Source organism: Aquarana catesbeiana, linkage group LG05 (assembly GCF_042186555.1).
Source record: "Aquarana catesbeiana isolate 2022-GZ linkage group LG05, ASM4218655v1, whole genome shotgun sequence".
Lineage (NCBI taxonomy): Eukaryota > Metazoa > Chordata > Amphibia > Anura > Ranidae > Aquarana > Aquarana catesbeiana.
The window spans coordinates 539,439,746-539,461,939 of NC_133328.1; the positions used below are offsets into that span (position 1 = coordinate 539,439,746).

At 39.6% G+C, this 22,194-nt stretch overlaps 1 protein-coding gene across 6 annotated transcripts in view; it reads right to left on the reverse strand.

Moving 5' to 3' along the window:
- STAU2 (staufen double-stranded RNA binding protein 2) overlaps positions 1-22,194 on the reverse strand; it is a 491,304-nt gene that overhangs the window by 39,458 nt on the left and 429,652 nt on the right. For 2 of the 6 annotated variants that reach the window (XM_073631807.1, XM_073631805.1), the window contains one exon: positions 4,033-4,053. The exons of the other annotated variants lie outside the window; for them this stretch is intronic. In XM_073631807.1, the coding sequence (XP_073487908.1) occupies positions 4,033-4,053 (21 nt within the window). The remainder of the gene's footprint in view (positions 1-4,032; positions 4,054-22,194) is intronic. 6 annotated transcript variants of the gene reach the window in all.

Consider the following 22,194-nt stretch of genomic DNA (forward strand, 5'->3'; position numbering starts at 1 on the left):
GGATTCAGGTCTGGGCTCTGGCTGGCCATTCCAAAACTTTAATCTTCTTCTGGTGAAGCCATTCCTTTGTTGATTTGGATGTATGATTGGGTCATTGTCATGCTGAAAGATGAAGTTCCTCTTCATGTTCAGCTTTCTAGCAGAAGCCTGAAGGTTTTGAGCCATTATTGACTGGTATTTGTAACTGTTCATAATTCCCTCTACCTTGACTAAGGCTCGATTCACACCTATGCATGTTGCTTTTGAGCGTTTTTGGAGGTTTTTTTTTCATGCTTGGCACGTTTTTGAGCCGCGTTTTTGCCGCGATTTGCGTTTTTTTTTTTTTCATTTTTTTTTACAGTCTTAAAAAAAAATTACAAAAAAAAAAAAAAAACGGCAAAAACGCACCAAAAACGCTGCAAAAACGGTGCACTTGCGTTTTTGATGCTTGTCCATTGAAAACCATTACATGCAAAACGCTGCTTTTTGCATGAAAAAAAGTCCCCGACCCTTTCCAAAAACGCAGAGATACAAAAAAGCATTGATGTGAACATGTTCCATAGGAACCCATGTTAAAAAATTCCCGTGCATTTCTGCAAAATGCAAAATGCATCAAAAAACGCGCTAGTGTGAATGGGGCCTAAGGCCCCTGTTCCAGCTGAAGAAAAACAGCCACAAAGCATGATGCTGCCACCACCATGCTTCACTGTGGGTATGGTGTTCTTTTGGTGATGTGCAGTGTTTTTGCGCCAAACAAATCTTTTGGAAATATGGCCAAAAAGTTCAACCTTAGTTTTATCAGACCAGAACACATTTTACACAATGCTTTTGGGAGACTTCAGATGTGTTTTTGCAAAATTTAGCTGGGCTTGGATGTTTTTCTTTGTAAGAAAAGGCTTTCGTCTTGCCACTCTACCCCATAGCCCAGACATATGAAGAATACGGGAGATTGTGGTCACATGTACCACACAGCCAGTACTTGCCAGATATTTCTGCAGCTTCTTTAATGTTGCTGTAGGCCTCTTCGCAGCCTCCCTGACCAGTTTTTTTCTCATCTTTTCATCAATTTTGGAGGGACGTCCAGTTCTTGGTAATGTCACTGTTGTGCCATATTTTCTCCACTTGATGATGACTATCTTCACTGTGTTCCATGGTATATCTAATGCCTTGGAAATTCCTTTGTACCCTTCTCCTGACTGATACCTTTTAATAATGAGATCCCTCTGATGCTTTGGAAGCTCTCTGCGGACCATGGCTTTTGCTGTAGGATGTGACTAAGAAAATTTCAGGAAAGACTTACTAGAACAGCTGAACTTTATTTGGAGTTAATCAGAGGTACTTTAAATGATGGCAGGGGCAGGTGTGTACTGACTTCTATTTAACATGAGTTTGAATGTGATTGCTTAATTCTGAACACAGCTACATCCCCAGTAATAAGAGGGTGTGCACACTTATGCAACCACATTATTTTATTTTTTTATTTTTACTTCCTTCTTACCTAAAAGAGTTCAGTTTGTTTTTCAATTGAGTTGTACAGTTTAGGTCACATTAAAGGTGGAAAAAGTTGTGAAATTATTTATCTTTGTCTCATTGTTTTACATCACAGAAACCTGTCTTTTTAACAGGGGTTATCCACTGTATACGCTCAGCTGACTTGAGGTATGTGAGGTCGCTGCTTGGTGACTGTATTGTAGTACTGCAGCCAATCTAGTATAATTAAAGTACAGATGGGTTTACTTTAAAATAGAGTTATAAGCTGCCAAGTCATTCAAAAAAATGGCTCTGACGAAGAAAGTAGGGCCGGGACAAGGGGTGGGCAGGAGAGGCGGCTGCCCTGGGCACTGAGATATCATGTAAAGTGGGGGGGCACCACAATGAGATTGGGGGGAGGGGATGTGTGTTGAGAAGGTTAATGTATTCTACTTCTGGCTGCCATATTTGCACTATTGTGCTTCCTCTTTTCAGGTCTCTATGTCCACCAACAAATAATCTGGAGGGCTAGCCATGCACACAGCATTTTTGAAGAAAGCCAGTACACAAGACTTAAAGCTTTTGATCCAAACCAAAGCTTTTTTGACCAAACTTCTCTCTTGGGTTAAAGGAGTGCACTTACTTTTGCTCTCCTGTGATCCAGAGTCAGCTTACAGTGGGGCACTGCCTGCTATCAGCTGGCCTCACAGAGCCACTCCAGCCATATTGCCGGGATCCACTCAGCTGCCTAAATGACAACTGGCTCCAGCTCTCAGCGCATGGCTAAGAGCTGAAGCAAGCTGCGCTTGCCCCCCTCTCCTTCCTGGCGCTCCAGTGAGCACTGCAGGGGCAGAGCAGAAAGCAGTGACTGACAGTCACTGCACTCCATTATGAGCAGAATGAGAACTCAGTGATCAGCAGTCATGTGATCACTAAGTTCTCGATCTTAGAGCTGACAAGGGACAGCTGCAGCATAGAAGTGAGTGTGAAGGTTTGTTTTTTATGTACCAAAACATTTATTTTTACTTTTCTTTGTAAAATGACTGTTTCCAAACAGTTTATACCTAGAATCAAACATTCCTTTTATCACGACAGATCTTTAAGCACTTCAATGTACTTCAAACATATCTTCTGCACTCCAAGGTTGCATACTTCTGCATTAAACCAATTAAATTCATTATTAAGATTAGGCTGTCTTTGGCAGAATTTGCCTGCTATTCTTGTCAGACAAAAAAAAAAAAAAAAAAAAAAGAAAGATTGGTGACTATACCACACGAGGTGATCAAAACACAACTGCTTACTGTTGATTCAACAGACAGAAACAACAATCTAATAGAAATCATGTCATTGTTTGTAATCCCGTGAAAAGTAATTGACAATTTCTTGACAACATGAAAAAAAATCCCCACACATATCAAAGGGATAAAAAAATGCACTTTGTGAGCCATGTAATGAAGCGGCTAAGCTGAAGTGACAGCAACATTTACAGAAGAAAAATAACACGGGGATTGTTCCTGTCGCGTTACTAGTAGTCGCTGCATAAGAAATTATGTGCTTAAGTGATGCAGAAGTTCATTACGGACGTGATGGTGACATGGCCTTCACTTCTCATTCACAAGCCTCCCTCTGACAATTATACTTCATTGTACATTAGAATGGAATAATGAAAAGATTACCCAAGGAAAGTTTCGGAAGAGCAAGAACAGGAAAAAAAAATAAAAGAATGTATTTATTGGATTGCGAACTAGACAATATCCAGAGCCATCCGAATAAAGTAAAGGCACAAATAAGTCATTAATTAAAGGCAATCTGTCATAGCAGAAATATGTTGTCTTTTAACATAATGGTTTCTGCAGTAGTTGTGTACTCCTTTCCACATTTTCCTAAATTAACTAAATATGTAATTTGGCCAAGGGTGACCAAACATGGTGTTCAATGGCAATTCTGGCACCAACTACAATTAGGAAAATGAGTGTCTCCTCAGGATGAGCTCTACACGCCTGGCAGAAAAATGCAACTCAAGAGTGGATACAAAACAATTTCTAAATTATAAAACCAAATATATAGAAATTGATGGTAATGCTAGAAGCTTTCCACAGCCAAGAATTTGTTATAATGAAAAAATATTTCCATAATGGCATCCAAGATGTTCAATATTTCCATAATGGCATCCAAGATGTTCAAAAGACTTTCCCCTTTAAACGTGTTCTAATCAGAAACTACAGAAGACTAGTACAATAAATATATTTAATAAAAGATGTGAACACTTGGATATTGAAGAAAAAGAGAGTGTGACAAGAATAATTAAATAAATTACATATGATTTATTTTTTTGCAAAAAAGACAGTCGGCAATTCAACAAAGCGCATGGGGCCTGAAGTATATCATGTCCCTACCTTAGGTCTCTATGTGACCTGCAAGCAAAGGTTAAGAATGCTGTCCAATAAAGTCTCCCTGAAGATGTGACCATGGCAAGACAAACCTATTTAAGTGCATTATTCACAGTGCACAATTCAGTGAATGACAAGCGGAAAGAAGGCATTTCTAGAGATCTCCCATAAACATGCATTTACCAGGCCATACCTCAAAATAGGGAATTTCCAGCTAAAAAAAAAATTAGACAGGTCAAAACATTGATGAGATACACAGGGATAGTTTTTTTTTTCATTCTAAAGTTATACAAGGCATATTACAACAATAATAAAAAAAAAGAATAATGCATCACAAAATTGTCTGTGGGTGCACAGGTGTATAATTATCCACTATGTAATAGGCCAAACAACCCTCTAAAGACCCTCTGTTCTAGTAGAAGAATGTTTATATAGGATTTTCATGATCCTACAATCCTGCTCTGTGGTTTAAGAGTCAGTGCAGACGCTTCCACCATCAGCCATTTTTGAAACTTTATGTTCAACAGATGACAAGAGAAAAAAATAATTAGAGGTGACAGTATGCAACATACACATTTCTCCATCTTTTATCATATACCTTTAAAAACCCTGAAAGTATTCCTGTTTGAGTGAATAATATAGTACCTCTACTGCACTGAAATTGCAAGCAGTGTTGCCAATCCGGTTCAATTCTCCCTTCTGGACAACAGAACACTCCACACACTTTTCATTCTCATTAAGTGACAGAACAGGAAGACATGTGCATGTATTTCAAAGATGCACTGAGTATGTTCTTTTTATTTTTTTATTTTATTTAAATATACACTTACAGCACAGCATATCTGTATATCTGTGGGAGATATATGAATAATCAGATGATGAAAATTAAATTGATCATTCCACGTTTTTTTTTTTTATCTAAAGAAAGTGAAAAGTATGGGTGCAACATAAAAACATTTGTCCATTTGTTTTTTTTAGCCTGAATCTAGGGCATGCCATTTGTAAATGATAACACAGTGACAATATAGGCTTTCTTCCTTCCTACCGACAGTGACCTAGGTGGAAGGCTGACTCCTCTAAGTCTGTGCTGAAATTAAACTTGAAAAGAGGATAAACTATTAGCTCATGTGGGTGTCTGGCTGCACATGAATGCCTATCACTGTAGACAACTCACACATTCCTGCCGGATGAACACAACAAAAGCCTTATTAAGCCACCACAAATATCCCTGGGGATTGGGGAACAAAAAAAATCCTAATTTTGAAAGAGATTGGTGATGCCACAATTAGATCTCTTCAGAAAACACATTTGTGATGACTGATGGCAGGCAGAAATAACCTAAGAGCACCACAAAGCAGAAGCGTAGTAACTGGTCCTAACATTCCCATTTATAAAACGGAGTGCATCAGATCTTGATACACAGTGCAATTATCTGTTCTGGGGTGCCAGTCTACTCTCAATTCTGTAATTAGACAACGTTTATGTAAAGCTATATTTATTTTGTTTAGCTAAAGTATGAAGGATTAAAACCCTTATCAAGTTATATTTTTTGATGCCTGTGTCCAGCTGGGGAGATTTCCCACTCACTTCCTGCTTTGGATACGCAATAGGAACAGATAGGAAATCTATACAAAGTTAATGGAATTCAATTCCAATCTTAGAAAGTCCCCATTTGATGATTCCTTTCTCCACTATTGCTCTGCTTATGACTCACAATTTTTGCATTTCCTATCACTTTGACAAAGGGGCTAACCCTTTTCTACTCAATCCATACAGTAACGAAAATAATTATTTGACCCCCGGATGATTTTTGAAGCTTTTCCATCTCCAAAGAAATGAATGGTCTATAATGGTTATCATAGGTATATTTTAAACGATAGAGACAGAATATGAACCAAAAACCCAGAAAAAGCACATGATACAAATGTATTGAGTTGCAGTTCAGTGAGTAAAATAAGTATTTGATCCCCTACCAACACACAATAATTCCGGCTCCCACAGACTGGCAACAGTATGTGCTCATGTGGTACACAGATTAGTCCTGTCAATTTAAGAAGGTGCTCCTAATGACAATTCGTTATGTGTATAGAAGAAACCCATTCACAGAATCTCTTTCTTCCATTCAAATCTCACCATCATGGGCAAGACCAAAGAGCTGTCAAAGAACAACAGGGACAAGATAGTAGTTCTGCACAAAACTGGAATGGGCTACAAGACCATCAGCAAGAAGCTTGGTGAGAAGGAGACAACTGATGAAGCGATTATTTGCAAATGGAAGAAATACAAAATAACCATCAATTTGCACCCGGTCTGGAGCTCCATGCAAGATTTTGCCTCATAGGGTAAGGGTGACCATGAGAAATGTGAGGGTTCAGCCCAGAAATACATGGGAGGAGCTTGTGAATGATCTCAAGGCAGTTGGCACCACAGTCACCAAACAAACCATTGGTAACACAATACGCCGCCATGGATTGAAATCCTGCAGCACCCACAAGGACCCCCTCCTCCTCAAGAAGGACCTATAACATCATCTTTCACAATTATACAAAAATATTGGGCTAACTTTACTGTTATTTATTTTTTAATCAATTGAAGTGTATTTGTTCTCAAAAAATTACGTTTGAAAGACCACTGCGCAAACAGTGTGACATAAAATATTGCAAAGTTTTTAGCAATTTTTAAAAATTTTCTAGCAAAAAATACTGATTTTTAACTTGTAAGCAACAAATGTCAGAAAAAGGCCAGGTCTTTAAGTGGTTAAAATTACCTAGTTTGCAGACTGAAGTTCATCCCTTTGATCTAAAAAAAACCCCAAATGATACATTGTTTATAGTTATCTTTCAGTGCTGAGCAATGTTGATAAACATTTGTGGAAGCTCTTGCTTTTTTTTTTTTTTGACAGCTGTGAGTGAGCAGAGAATGGCTCTGCGCTGTTTACATAGAATCGTGGAAATGCCAGATTAAGATCGTGAGGGGGGTTGAATCGAGATTGCAATTTTTAAACGAATAATGGTGCAGCTTTAGTTCAGGCCTGTCTGAAGTTTGCCAATGAAAATCTAAATGATTCAGAGAAGGATTAGGAGAAAGTGCTGTGGTCAGTTGAGACCAAAATTGAGCTCTGGCATTAACTTGACTCGCCGTGTTTGGAGGAAGAAAAATGCTGACTATGAACCCCAAGAACACCATCCCTACAGCCAAGCACAGAAGTAGAGACATTATGCTTTGTGGCTGTTTCTCTGCTAAAGGTACGGGCCGACTTTGCTGCATTGACAGGCCAATGGACGGGACCATGTATTGTAAAATCTTGGATGACAACCTTCTTCCCTCAGCCAGAACACTGAAGATAGGTCATGAATGGGTCTTCCAGCATGACAATGACCCAAAACATACTACAAAGGCAAAAAAGGAGTTGCTCAAGAAGAAGCACATTAAGGTCATGGAGTGGCCTAGCCAATCTCCACTCCTCAATCCTGTAGAAAATTTATGGAGGAAGCTGAAACTTCGTGTTGCCCAAACGACAGTAAAAAATTATAAGTTTCCTTTAAAATATTCAAATAATTTTAAACTGCCAGAAATACTTAGCCATGTATATGTTAGTAAATGAATCTCTTAGGAGACATTAAACTGGTGCACACAGAATCTGTTGCAGCTCTGCATAGTAACCAATCAGCTTCTAACTTCTGTTTGTTCACTAATGCAGCTTAATGCAGGCAATACATGGATCAAATTCCAAATGCATTGTTTTTCAAAAATCGTAAACAGAAATTTTTGTTCAAATTTTGTGCCATTAGTGGGCCATCAAATTTGAGTGACTTGGCATGTTGGAATTTTTTGAAAAAGAAATGAATTTCTAATCAATGATGGGAGAATTGAACAAGAAAAGTAATCGAAAAAGAAATGAGCATGAGCTCAGACCTGAAAAGAAAAGAAGATAGTATATGCGGCCACTAAATTTGTTTTCTGTAGCAACATGAGGTAAAATTGAAGGCTTGGTTGGTCGCATTTCAAAATCAATGGTGTCACCATAAGATAACAAAACAAAAATGTCTTATTTTCGAAATTCAACCCATGTATTGCCTGCATTAAATTTTGGCAATAAAACCTAGAAGCTGATTCTGTGTGCACCAGTTTTAGTAAATGTTATCCATAGGGACCCACTTCTACACCAACCAGTAGCATGTTATCAATTCTTTTATCACTTAAAGGAGCTTGTTCTAAAACTATGGAAATATGGATGTGAATTGTTGCATGTATTGCCTTTGTGTTAAAAAAATGTTGAAAGCTTTTTCTGCCGACAAAAATATTGGAATGAATATAGAAAGCACCAAAATTGCCAGTCCAGGGCCCAAACAATGGCAGCAAGGTTAATGAGCCAAAAAAGTTGCTTGTTGGCTCTCAGAGATGTTTCATTATTTATCTTCGATGTGGCCACAGCAATTGTGCAGAATTGTAACTTTGGTTTGGATCTCTTACTACTGGGCACCCCTGAAAAGAAAAAAAATTAACTACCTTTTTTTAGCTGGGGGTTACATTTAACTACCACCAAAAGACTTTGTGCTTTGTATCTTGAGTCACACTGCCTTTAAAACTCTCATTCTCATACAGCTTTATAAAGGTCGGAATTATGGTAGAAGTTTAAAGTTGGTTTATTGCATATGAAGTAAAATAGGAGATAATTCTGCTGTATCTATTGTCCTCTCACATGTGAGACGCTGAAACAAAGTTCTCATCCAAACGAAAATGCCGCTAAACACAGTGATTCCAAATCAATAAATCCTTTACAGACCATAAAACTGGCACTTTAATGTGCTGTAAAATTACATTTTATGATGCTACTATTTATTTAAAACTACATGACATAAAATGTTTTCATGAAAAATTACCTTCAAGGGAGCTTTTACTGGTCAGCTGGTTGGTCATCAGGATTCCAACTTGGCTGATTTGCTGCCGTTCCGAGAAAGAGGAACACACGCAGCCCCTGCCTTAATGTTCTTAACGCCTATTCTAATTTACAACCTATTCATTAGAGCCATAACACTGGTCATAAACTTGTTATTATACCGCATTAATGTCAGCTCTAAATTTAACTGGACAACATGCAACATACAGCAATTGGTGACAAAAGGATCGCTGTGAAATCCAGTTTTGATGGTTTATACTAAGGGGCCAATTTACAAAGCACAACATTATGAGTAGAAGTCCATTTATTTGTTCTTATTTTAGCACTCTTTATTTTGCAATAATGATAAATTGGAAATGCAATTCATAAAGATGAAATTGTTATTGCCCACTTTAACAACACAGACTAAATTTTATCTTTAATGCAATAAAATGTTTTGGGTGGTATTTAAAGCGGGGTTCCACTCAAATTTTTAACTTAATCTTACCCCCTTCAGTTAATTGTATAGATGTTCAAATGCCGCACGAAATTTTTTTAATCGCTGTAATTACCTTTATATTGTACTTTATTGTGGCACTTCCTGTCTCTCCTCCCATGGGAGTAGGTGTGTTTATTGCCTTTTCCCGGCGCCGCACTGTCTCCTGGGAGCTTAGTGTCAGGCTTCTCAAGATTCAGTGCGGGAACAATGATCATGTGTGTGAACAAGCTGTGAATGAACAGCATTCACCGCATCCAGGAAGTCAATGCTTGTGGGGTTCACATGCCCACAAGCAAGATGGAAACAGCCAGCATCACATTTTTAAAGTTATTCTTCAGTACGAAAACAGACAGAGGCAGAAATATTACACCCAAACTGTGAGTATTATTTTGGGATTAGCAAAGTGTCTCAATGACCTAAAAAAAAAAAAAAAAAAAAGATTGGTCGCCGGACTCCCACTTTAACACTTTTGCAGTGTAATTTGGTGACAGGAGGGGTGGAGCAAATGTCCTGCAGCTGGCTGTTTTACTTTCACCTTGTTTAAGTATATAAGGATTCTCATATAAGGAATATCTTTGTCACCTATACTAATTCGAATTTAGAAGCGACGGAATCATCTTTTAAATGGTGATATCCGTTTTTCTAAGAAGGATGATTAGCTTAAATGTTCAGCTGATCAGGTCTACAACTGCAGACAATGAAGGGAGGACAAGTAATTCTCCTGACCACCCAAAATCTGCTTTGATATTAACCACTTCAATACAGGGCACTTATAAACCTTCCTGCCCAGACCAATTATCAGCTTTCAGTGCTGTCGCACTTTGAATGACAATTACGTGGTCATGCTACACTGTACCGAAACTACATTTTTATCATTTTGTTCCCACACATAGAGCTTTCTTTTGGTGGTATTTGATCACCTCTGGGATTTTTATTTTCTGCTAAACAAACAAAAAAAAAACCGAAAATTTGAAAAAAAAAAAACTTTTTTTTGTTTCAGTTACAAAACTTTGTAAATAAGTAAGTTTTCTCCTGCACTGATGGGGCTGCATTGACGGCCACTGATAAGGCAGCACTGATGGGCACCAATGAGGTGCCATTGATGGGCACTGATGATGGGCACTGATAGGTGGCACTGATGTACTGTTAAGTATGGTACAGATGGATGCCAATCAGTGCCAAACAATAATGCCTCCAAATCAGTGATGCCCATTGTGGGCACTGATTGGCATCCCTGGTGGTCTAGGGTGGCATACCTTGTGTGACATCCCTGGTGGTCCTAGTGGTGCCCCTGGTGGTCCAGTGTGGGCATCCTCAGGGGGGCTGTGCTGATAATAAATCAGCACAGACTCCCCATGTCAGAGGAGCAGCCAATCGGCTCTCCTCTACTTGTGTCTGACAAACGCGAGTGAGGAAAAGCCGATCACCGGCTCTTCCTGTTTACATTGTGATCAGCCGTGATTGAACACGGCTGATCATGTGGTAAAGAGTCTCCGTCAGAGGCTCTTTACCGAGATCGTAGTTGCGGTGTGTCAGACTGACACGACGCAACAACGATCGCCACGATGCGCAGCTTAATATCCTGAGGACGTCATATGACGCCCAGTAAGGGTATTGAAACCACTTTGCTGCCATCATTTTGCTATATGGCGGGCGGCAAGTGGTTAAAGGGGTTGTAAAGTCTCCAGGTTTTTCACCTAACCTTCTGTGCTGCAACTGCCCCCAGAGCCCCCCTTTTTCTTACCTTAGCCCATCCATTCAAGCGATGTGCAGGAGCCCAACGACTCCAGTCGCTGTCTCCATCCTCATTGGATAGATTGATAGCGGCAGGAGCCATTGGCTTCCACTGCTGTCAATCAAATCCAATTACAATGGATGGACACAGCAGCGGGACTCGTGAACGTGCCTGCACGGGTGCCCCAATGAAAAGCGGCTCTCAGTGGGGGCACCCAATGAAAAGGAGGAGCCAGGAGTGCCGATGGGGCACCCTAGAAGAAGAGGATCGGGTATGCTCTATGCAAAACCCTTGCACAAAGCAGGTAAGTATAACATGTTTGTTATTCAAAAAAAAAAAAGAACGAACCTTCACAATCAAGTTAAATTATTGCCATGGACTAATCCATCTGCACTAAAACCCCACTGATGGGTGTCTAGAGACGTTACATTTTTCAAGTCAGGTGACTGAAAAATCATCCATGGTACGATAACAAAAACTTTTGTAGAAGTTACATATACAGTACATGCTGCTGCTTCTTCGCCATGCAATAGCATTAAATTCATTTAAGAATTAGGGAAAAAATAAGTTCCATTTTTATTTACCTCACTTGATCAGAGTGCAACAAACATCAAACAACGTCTGAAGTCCGTCATAACACCACCCTGAAGTTGGTGATACCTCTTCGGCCTTAGGCACACTGGATGTTTTTACAGCTGCTGTTTTTGGCATCTGGCTTTTTTTTTCTACAGCCAAAAAACTCCCCAGCATGTTATCCTATGTGTCCATCAGCGTTTTTTGGCAGGGGCAATTTCAGACTGCAAAAAAAGCCACAACGACTGCGTTTGAAGAGTTTTTCAGCTGTAAAAACGTTCTAATGCTGTAAAACATGGCAAAACACGGCTATCAAGCGTTTATGAATGTTTTTGAGACTCCAGAATTGTGGGAAATTGGGAGTTAAAAATAGTAGAGAGGTTTTTTCTTGCTAAAAAAAATAGTGGTGCACCGATATGAAAATTCTGGTGCCAAAACTAAAAATTCCGGATGCATTTGGCTGAAACCAAAACGGACAGTTAATATCATGAATTTAAATGAATATACATTTATTGTCGGCAGTTATCGGCACCTTATGAAGCAGTGTTAAAAATCCCGTTTGCTGCATTTTTGGTACATATTTGGTCAGTTAAAAAAATGCACCAAAAACACCCTTCCCCATTGAAATGCACTAAAAATGCAGCAAGAACGCATCAAAAATGCACCTGTGCTGCAGGTCACATGGCCTATGAAAAAATGCACCTGTGCTGCAAGTCACATGGCCTATGAAAAAATGCACCTGTGCTGCAAGTCACATGGCCTATGAAAAAAAACACCATATCAGCACCTTTTTTTTCTTTTCGCCACAACGCTGAAAACCCTACTTTCGGCTGCTGGATCGGTAATAAAATTACCACTATGTCTTGTCTACTTACAGTTGTGCTCATAAGCATACATACCCTGGCAAAAATGATGATTTCTTAGCCATTTTTCAGAGAATATGAATGATAACACAAAAACTTTTCTTTCACTCATGATTAGTGTTTGGCTGAAGCCATTTATTATCAATCAACTGTGTTTACTCTTTCTAAACCATAATGACAACAGAAACTAGCCAAATGACCCTGATCAAAAGTTTACATACCCCAGTTTTTAATACCGTGTATTGCCCCCTTTAACATCCATGACAGCTTGAAGTCTTTTGTGGTATTTGTGGATGAGGCTCTTTAGCTTCTCAGATGGTAAAGCTGCCAATTCCTCTTGGCAAAAAGCCTCCAGTTCCTGTAAATTCTTGGGCTGTCTTGCATGAACTGCACGTTTGAGATCTGCCCAGACATATTGAGGTCAGGAGACTGAGATGGCCACTCCAGAACTTTCACTTTATTCTGCTGTAGCCAATGACAGGTCAACTTGGCCTTGACATTCATGTTGGATTGTCCAAGTATGTCCCATGCGCAGCTTCCTGGCTGAAGGTTTGAGGCTGGTCTCTGTGCTGTTTGGCATATTGTAAGCATGATACCTTGTGGCATTTGCATAGTAATGGCTTTCTTCTGGCAACTCAACCATGCAGCCCATCTTTCTTCAAGTGCCTCCTTATTATCTTGAAACAGCCACACCACATTTTTTCAGAGAGTCCTGTATTTTCACCTGAAGTTATTTGTGGGTTTTTGTTTGCATCCCGAACAATTTTCCTGGCAGTTGTGGCTGAAGTTTTAGTTTGTCTACCTGACTGTGGTTTGCTTTCAACACAATCCCTCATTTTCCACTTCTTGATTAGAGTTTGAACACTGCTGATTGGCATTCTCAATTCCTTGGATATCTTTTTATATCCCTTTCCTGTTTTATACAGTTCGACTAACTTTTCCCGCAGATCCTTTGACAATTCTTATGCTTTCCCCATGACTTATGCCCTGTACACACGAGTGGAAATTCCACCCTCTAAAGACTGATGAGAGCTTTGGTCGGAAATTGCGACCATGTGTATGCTCCATCGGACTTTTGCTGGCAGAATTCCAGCCAGCAAAAGACTGAGAGCAGGTTCTCTATTTTTTAGTCTGAAAAAGTTCCTATCCGAAAATGAGTTCGTCTGTATGCAATTCGGACGCGCAAAAAATCCCACATGCTCGGAAACAATTTGACGCATGCTCGGAAGCATTGAACTTCATTTTCTCGGCTCATCATAGTGTTGTACGTCACCGCGTTCTTGACGGTCGAAAGTTCAGAGAACTTTTGTGTGACCGTGTGTATGCAAGCCAAGCTTGAGCGGAATTCCGTTGGAAAAACCTTCCAAGATTTTTCCGACGGAAATGCCGCTCGTGTGTAAGGGGCATTAGGATCCAGAAACATCAGTGCAGCACTGGATGAAAGATGCAAGGGTCTGTCAGGATTCCAGAAACTCACTGACCTTTTATACACACACGCAATAATTAAAACAGACCACGGGTGAGGATGGTTACCTTTATTAGCCATTTAAACCCCTTTGGGTCAACTTGTGTGCATGTTATCAGGCCAAAATCACCAGGGTATATAAACTTTTGATCAGGGTAGTTTCTGTTGTCATTATGTTTTAAAAAGAGTAAACACAGTTGAATGATAATAAATGGCTTCAGCCAAACACTAACCATGAGTGAAAGAAATGTTTTTGTGTTATCATTCATATTCTCTGAAAAATGGCCAAGAAATCATAAATTCTGCCAGAGTATGTAAACTTATGAGCACAACTGTATAAATATATAAACATATCTGTATGTACATATCTATGGTGATTTCATGCATAAATGTACTCATTCTTTCCATGTTTGTATATTCTTATACAGCAACTACAACATGCAATATCAGTGAAATAAAGAAACACATACCACCGATGTAATGACATCAGCATTGTACTATGATTAAAGAAAAAGTAAAGCCAAATCTCCTTTGGCTGTACTTATCCTGTGGATCACAGGAGTGCAGTTCGTTCTGAACTCCAGTGACCCGTTTTTAGCAGACAGCGGGCTGAAGTCCGCTGTCTGCTGACGTCACAGAGTCGCAAGCCATTGAGAGCCTGAGCTGGCCGCTTCCACCCCCTCCACAGCCACTAACAGTCACCAGCTCTCTGCTCACGGAGCTGTGAGAACCGAACAATCGGCGGTGTTCGATCGCTCAGTTCCCAGTTTTTGAGGCAATGGGGGACAGTTGCAGCATCGGTCCCATGCTGCATCCACCTAGGTAAGTATAAATCTTAAAAAAGAAATAAAAACACATAATCTCTTTTAAAGGGAGTTGTGAGAATGGGTCATTCACACCCTGAGTTTGTAGGAAGTGGACTAAATCATGCTAAGAGCCATACAACTCAGAAGAGGACTGGCATTGGACCACAGAATGGTGAGTTTGCGGAGGACAGTGCCTGGGAGAAGGAAAGACCACATTAGCCAGCAAAGTCCATAATTACTCTGTGGGATAGAAAACAGATCAGCAGCTACAAATAAACAAAATTGTATAATGTGGTTGCTTTATGTAGGGTTTGTGTGATAAGTGCACAATACATAACAGCGTCTTTATCTTTGTTAAAATAAGGTACGCATTATGCATATTTACAATATCTGATCGGCATGTTTAAAATACCAATGTACCATGACCTGCAGGAAATCCCTCTCAGTAGTCAGCAAGTACAACCCCTGGCAAAAATTATGGAATCACCAGTCCCTGAGGATGTTCCTTCAGTTGTTTATTGTTGTAGAAAAAAAGCAGATCACAGACATGGCCAAAAACTAAAGGCATTTCAAATGGCAACTTTCTGGCTTTAAGAAACACTAAAAGAAATCAAGAAAAATAATGGTGGTGGCCAGTAACAGTTAGATTTATAGAACAAGCACAGGGAATAAATTATGGAATCACTCAATTCTGAGGAAAAAATTATGGAATCATCCTGTAAATTTTCATTACAAACACTAACACCTGCATCAGATTAAATCTGCTTGTTAGTATGTAGGTAAAGAGGGTAAATCATCACGCAGTGTTGCACAAGATGTTGGTTGTTCACAGTCGGCTGTGTCTAAAACATGGACCAAATACAAACAACATGGGAAGGTGGTTAAAGGCAAGCATACTGGTAGACCAAGGAAGACATCAAAGCGTCAAGACAGAAAACTTAAAGCAATATGCCTTGAAAACAGAAAATGTACTACAAAACAAATGAGGAACAAATGGGAGGAAACTGGAGTCAACATCTGTGACCGAACTGTAAGAAACCGCCTAAAGGAAATGGGATTTACATATAGAAAAGCTAAAAGAAAGCCATCTCTAACACCTAAACACAAAAAAACAAGGTTACAATGGGCTAAGGAAAGGCAATCGTGGACTGCGGATGATTGGATGAAAGTCATATTCAGTGATGAATCTCGAATCTGCATTGGGCAAGGTGATGATGCAATGAGATTTATGCAGACGACTGTCTGAAGAAAACATGCAAATTTCCACAGTCAATTATGATATGGGGCTGCATGTCAGGTCTAGGCACTGGGGAGATGGCTGTCATTAAATCTTCAATAAATGCACAGGTTTACATTGAAATTTTGGACACTTTTCTTATCCCATCTATTGAAAGGATGTTTGGGGATGATGAAATCATTTATCAAGATGATAATGCATCTTGCCATAGAGCAAAAACTGTGAAAAAAATCCTTGAAGAAAGACACATAAGGTCAATGTCATGGCCGGCAAACAGTCCGGATCTCAATCCAATTGAAAATCTGTGGTGGAAGTTAAAGAAAATGGTCCATGACAAGGCTCCAACCTGCAAAGATGATTTGGCAACAGCAATCAGAGAAGGCTGGAGCCAGATTGATGAAGAGTACTGTTTATCACTCATTAAGTCAATGCCTCAGAGACTGCAAGCAGTTATAAAAGCCAGAGGTGGTGCAACAAAGTACTAGTGATGTGTTGGAGTGTTATTTTGTTTTTCATGATTCCATCATTTTTTCCTCAGAATTGAGTGATTCCATAATTTATTCCCTGTGCTTGTTCTATAAATCTAACTGGCCACCACAATTATTTTTCTTATTTTTCTTGATTTCTTTTAGTGTTTCTTAAAGCCAGAAAGTTGCCATTTGAAATGCCTTTAGTTTTTGGCCATGTCTGTGATCTGCTTTTTTTCTACAACAATAAACAACTGAAGGAACATCCTCAGGGACTAGTGATACCATAATTTTTGCCAGGGGTTGTATTACCCCCCCCCCCCGTCTGAAAGTCTAGTTAATGAATACAAAAGAGTTAATGATTAATGACCTCCAGACTCAATAAGGAAATATTAGTGGTATAAAAACAAAATGGAATTATGGTGAAGTTAATGTGATTAAACTGATAGGAATGAGAAACAAGACATTTACACTGAGAAGATTCCTAGTGCAATGTCTTTTAGCTCTGGCTCACATTGCACACTGCATGTGATTCGAACAGGAATCATACCACATTCCTGTGCAAATCACATGTGATTCTGTGTGGTGCAATTTAAGCCATCCAAAACAAACGGGCACTGCATCCACATAAAAAAGGTGCAGGCAGCTTTTTTTGGGTTTACACTGGAACCGGATCAAATGGGTGTTTTCACCCATTTGATCCAGTACAGGCAAATGCACTGTGCTTTGCAACCTGCTTTTGGGGTGTTGTTAACTTTCAATTGACACCTGCAGCAGATCACATGAATACAGTGAGATTGCTATATGGTGCAGGAAATGCACAGGAATCGCTGTCGAGAGAGACGTTATTGCTCTATCTGGAGTACGACCCTAGAATTACAATTTCTGTAAATGCTCCTTTACCACTTTAGACATCCCAAGGTGGTTTCATTTTTTGCCACAATTTTTGGAAATTAATCTGCTTAGTCTTTACAGACTTGCCCACTAAAGCTAAGTGCAAGTCTTCCAGTATTAGTAGAAACAAATTCCCTGGAGTATGAAATTCCATTGCATTAAAACACTTTCAACTTCCCCCTAAATAACAATTCCAAAATCATTGATGGTCAGTGGCATTAAAAAAAAAATAATCCACCCCCACTATTGCTGATCAGTAGCATTTTATACCCCCTTCCCTCAACGATAGCACAACACTGGTGATTGGCGGCACTTCAAACCTCTTCATTTCCCCTCCTTGAAATTGCAGCCTTCTTCTGCTGTAGCCCCTCTGTTCTGCTTGGATTCATTCTTAAATTATTTTTCCTCCCCTTCCTTCATTGTGAGACGAAGGGTCTAGTTTTTGAAACCAGATGGATTGAACGATAAAAAAAAACTAGGGAACTCGGGAGGAGCTTGCTGTACTATCCGATGCTAGTACAGAGATCTCCCGCTGAGCTATTGTTTTCTGTAAGGCCTCGTTTACACCTTTGTTTGGGGGGCCGAGCCAACTTTTTAAAGCCCTCATATAATGTAATGGCAGCGGATGGGGGAGTGCATATGCAACAGCTGTGCATCACAACGCAGCACAGCAAAACTTATCCACGCTGTTGCATTCAGTTCTACCTGCTGAAAGAGACCAGTTCAACAAAATGGGGGAACTCCGCAACCACCTAGCAATGCACGCGGTAGTAGCGGGCTAGTGTAGGGTTTAAGCAGGCCATGAAAAGGCAATGCAACGCCTCCTCAAAGCCTGTTAAATGCCCTTTGATTTGAATGCAGATTGCTCTTCGAAGGGAAACACTAGTGTAAACTAGCCGATAAAGGAGAGAGAGCAGCAGTGAGTGATGTTAAGGCAGAAGGTTTTTTTATCTTCATGCATCAAGATAAAAAGTGTTCTGGGTGCAGCAGCCCCTCCCCCCCGATACTTATGTGAGCCCCATCTAGATCCAGCGATGATGTGACTCGGCTGCCCGAGACTTTCCTCCTCATTGGCTGAGACTGCAGCACGGCGCTTTTGGCTCCCGCTGCTGTCAAAGTCAGTCAGCCAATGAGCAGAGAAAGGGGGCGGGCCGCAGCTCCATGTCTAAATGGACACAGGGAGCTGTGACTCGGCCCGGGTGCCCCCATAGCAAGCTGCTTGCTGTGGGGGCACCCAACAGGGAGGGAGGGGCCAGGAACACAGAAGAGGGACTCGAGAAGAGGAGGATCCGGGCTGCTCTGTGCAAAACCACTTCACAGAGCAGGTAAGTATAATATATATGCTATTTTCAACTAAAAACATAAAAGACTTTACAATCACTTTATTACAGAAAGATTCTGCACGGAGGCAAAGTTTCACTCAGTAGTACTGCACAAATCTAGAATACACACACAAAATACAGCATGATTCAAGTAAGCATACACATGGCAGCTTTAACTAACACTTTAGCTAATATTCAATTTCTTTGTTCTGATTACAGAAGAAATGGAATTTTAGCTGTGTTGTAGAACCCTTTTCCCTTGTGCATTACCAAATCTGTAATTGGTTTTAAATACAAATAGGTTGTCTACAACAAACCAGCCAAAAAGCATATAAAGCCACAGAAAATAGAAGATGATGTCGCTTCCCATAAAGACAAATTTTCAAACTCTCCATCTGCAATGAAAGATATCTGTCAACAAAGGAAATGAGGAATGTTGTGCTTTAACAAAACTTTGCAAGGCTATCGAAATGGTTGATAGGAAAAATAAACTATCAAGATTGATTTCTGTGGACACCCACCTCAACCCCTGGTGACTTTGAGAAATTCCCTGTCTGCATACAGTCTCACACAACACAGCTCTAATAATGTATATTTACTTTCATTAAATTTTAGCAAAGAGCAGCAAAGTTTTGCTTACATCTGAATAATTATGCTAACAAACCATACTTTTGGCCTTAAAACTGCAAACAATGCTGAATTATATCAAAACATTTACTGTTAACAATTACAGATGTTCTACATGGCGTGCGTACTTAGAATTTTTTTGTGTAATTAATTTGAACACTGAAAAGAACTTGTTGGTACAATATAAGAACTTGTTGGTACACTATAACTGCAGAAATAAAACTATGCATATTAAAACACATTTCCCTATTTTTAGGGTATATGCTCACTTGACCTTAAAAAAGCTCTAGAACTGCTGGCGGGAAACAGCGCTAAAAATGCACTATTAGCTGCGTTTTGTGCAAGCATTTATGCGCGTTAGCGTTTACAAGCGTTTTATTTATTTTTTATGGCTTACACTCCTCAATGCCACAATACTTTGCAAAACCTTATTTATCCATTATCAGGCACCATGCTGAGCATAGTGAGCACTGTGAGAGCAGAGAGCTGTCTATTTTCATTGCATTCCGCATGGATCCCATTACCGAAATGGTTCATGAAATAATCCTGCTGATTTTGTTGCAGAGGGCTAGAATGAGGTGACAACTGGAAGAGAAGTGAACCTGTCATAATTACTGGACATGTCCTTTGCTGTTGCAGTGTCTTTCTTCAGGATAATTTTAAAGCTGTGGAAATATCCAAATACATTTTTTAATTTTTATGAAAATGTCCATTGGTGCCGGTGATGAGCTTCTCGAATGTCTGCGAGTGTCAGCTGAGGAAACTTCTCCTGGTCACACTGAGGTATGTTATGCTAAACATTGCAAAATTTTAATATATACACAGTTAGGTCCATATATATTTGGACACAGGCACAGTTTTTTCAGGATTTACCAAAACCAAGCTATAGTTATATAATGGATATGAACTAAAAAGTGCACACTCTCGGGTTTAATTTCAGGGTATGTACATCCAAATCGGAGGAAGGGTTTAGGAATTACAGCTCTTAAGAATAGTTACCCCCCCCCCCTTTTTTTTTTCAAGGGACCAAAAGTAATTGGACAATTGAATCAAAAGCGGTTTCATGGCCAGGTGTAGCTTCGTTATTTCTTCATCAATTTAGCAGGTAAAAGGTCTGGAGATGATTCTAAGTGTGGTATTTGCATTTGCAATCTATTGCTGTGAACCTACGTCTTGTGTTCGAAGGAGCTGTCCATGCAAGTGAAACAGGCCATTGTAAGGCTACAAAAAACAAAACAAATCCATGAGAGAGATAGCAGCAACATTAGGAGTGGCCAAATCAACAGTTTGGTACATTCTGAGGAAAGGAGAAGGCATGACATATAAAGGCCTGGACGTCCATGGAAGATAACAGTGGTGGATGATGATCGCAGGATCCTCTCTATGGTAAAGAAAAACCCATTCACAACATCCAGACAAGTAAAGGACACTCTCCAGGAGGTGGGCATATCATTGTCAAAGTCTACAATCAAGAGAAGACTTCACGAGAGCAAATACAGAGGGTTCATCACAAGATACAAACCATTCATAAGCCTTAAGAATAGAAAAGCCATATTAGACTTTGCCAAAAAAGATCTAAAAAAAGCCAGACCAGTTCTGGAAACGCATTCTTTGGACGGATATAACTAAGATTAATCTGTACCAAAATGACGGTAAGAAAAAAGTGTGGAGAACACTTAGAAAAGCTCATGATCCAAAGCACGCAAAGTCATCTGTAAAACAAGTTGGAGGCAGTGTGATGGCATGGGCATGCATGGCTTCCAATGGCACTGGGTCATTGGTGTTTATTGATGATGTGACAGAAGACAGAAGCAGCTGGATGAATACTGTGGTGGTTAGAGACATACTACCAGCCCAGATTCAGACAAATGCAGCAAAGTTGATTGGACGGCGCTTCACAGTACAGATGGACAATGATCCAAAACACACTGCGAAAAAAAAAACCCAGGAGCTTTTGAAGGAAAATAAGTGGAGTATTCTGCAGTGGCTGAGTCAATCACCTGATCTTCACCCAATTGAGCATGCATTTCACTTGCTGAAGGCAAAACTAAAGGCAGAAAGATTCACAAACAACAACTAAAGATAGCTGCAGTTAGAGCCTGGCAAAGCATCAGAAAGAAGGAAACCCAGTCTTTGGTAATGTCCATGGGTTCCAGACTTCAGGCAGACACTGCCAGTAAAGAATTCTTAACAAAATATTAAAAATGAACATTTTATTTATGATTATATTTATTGGTCCAATTACATTTGAGCCCCTGAAAATGGAGGGACTGTTTATAAAAATGGTTGCAGTTCCTAAAATTTGTACTTAATACTTATGTTCAACCCCTTGAATTAAAGCTGAAAGTCTGCACTTCAAATTCATTTGGACTTTTTCCTTCAATTTTATTCTGGTGGCATACAGAGCCAAAAGTATGAAAATTGTGCCTGTGTCCAAATATATATGGACCTAACTGTATATATTTCATTTATTTTTCAATAAGGTATCTTTTTCAAAAATGTTTCCATTTGGTTGTATACATTTTTTTCATCATCATTTTCTATTTTATTTTTTCACATACAGTATCTCACAAAAGTAAGTACACCCCTCACATTTTTGTAAATATTTTATTATATCTTTTCATGTGACAACACTGAAGAAATTACACTTTGCTACAATGTAAAGTAGTGAGTGTACAGCTTGTATATTAGTGTAAATTTGCTGTCCCCTCAAAATAACTCAACACACAGCCATTAATGTCTAAACTTCTGGCAACAAAAGTGAATACACCCAAAAGTGAAAATGTCCAAATTGGGCCCAATTAGCCATTTCCCTCCTCGGTGTCATGTGACTTGTTAGTGTTACAAGGTCTCAGGTGTGAATGGGGAGCAGGGGTGTTAAATTTGGTGTTATCGCTCTCACTCTCTCATACACCCCTGAGTGAAAATGTCCAAATTGGGCCCAAAGTGTCAATATTTTGTGTGGCCACCATTATTTTCCAGCACTGC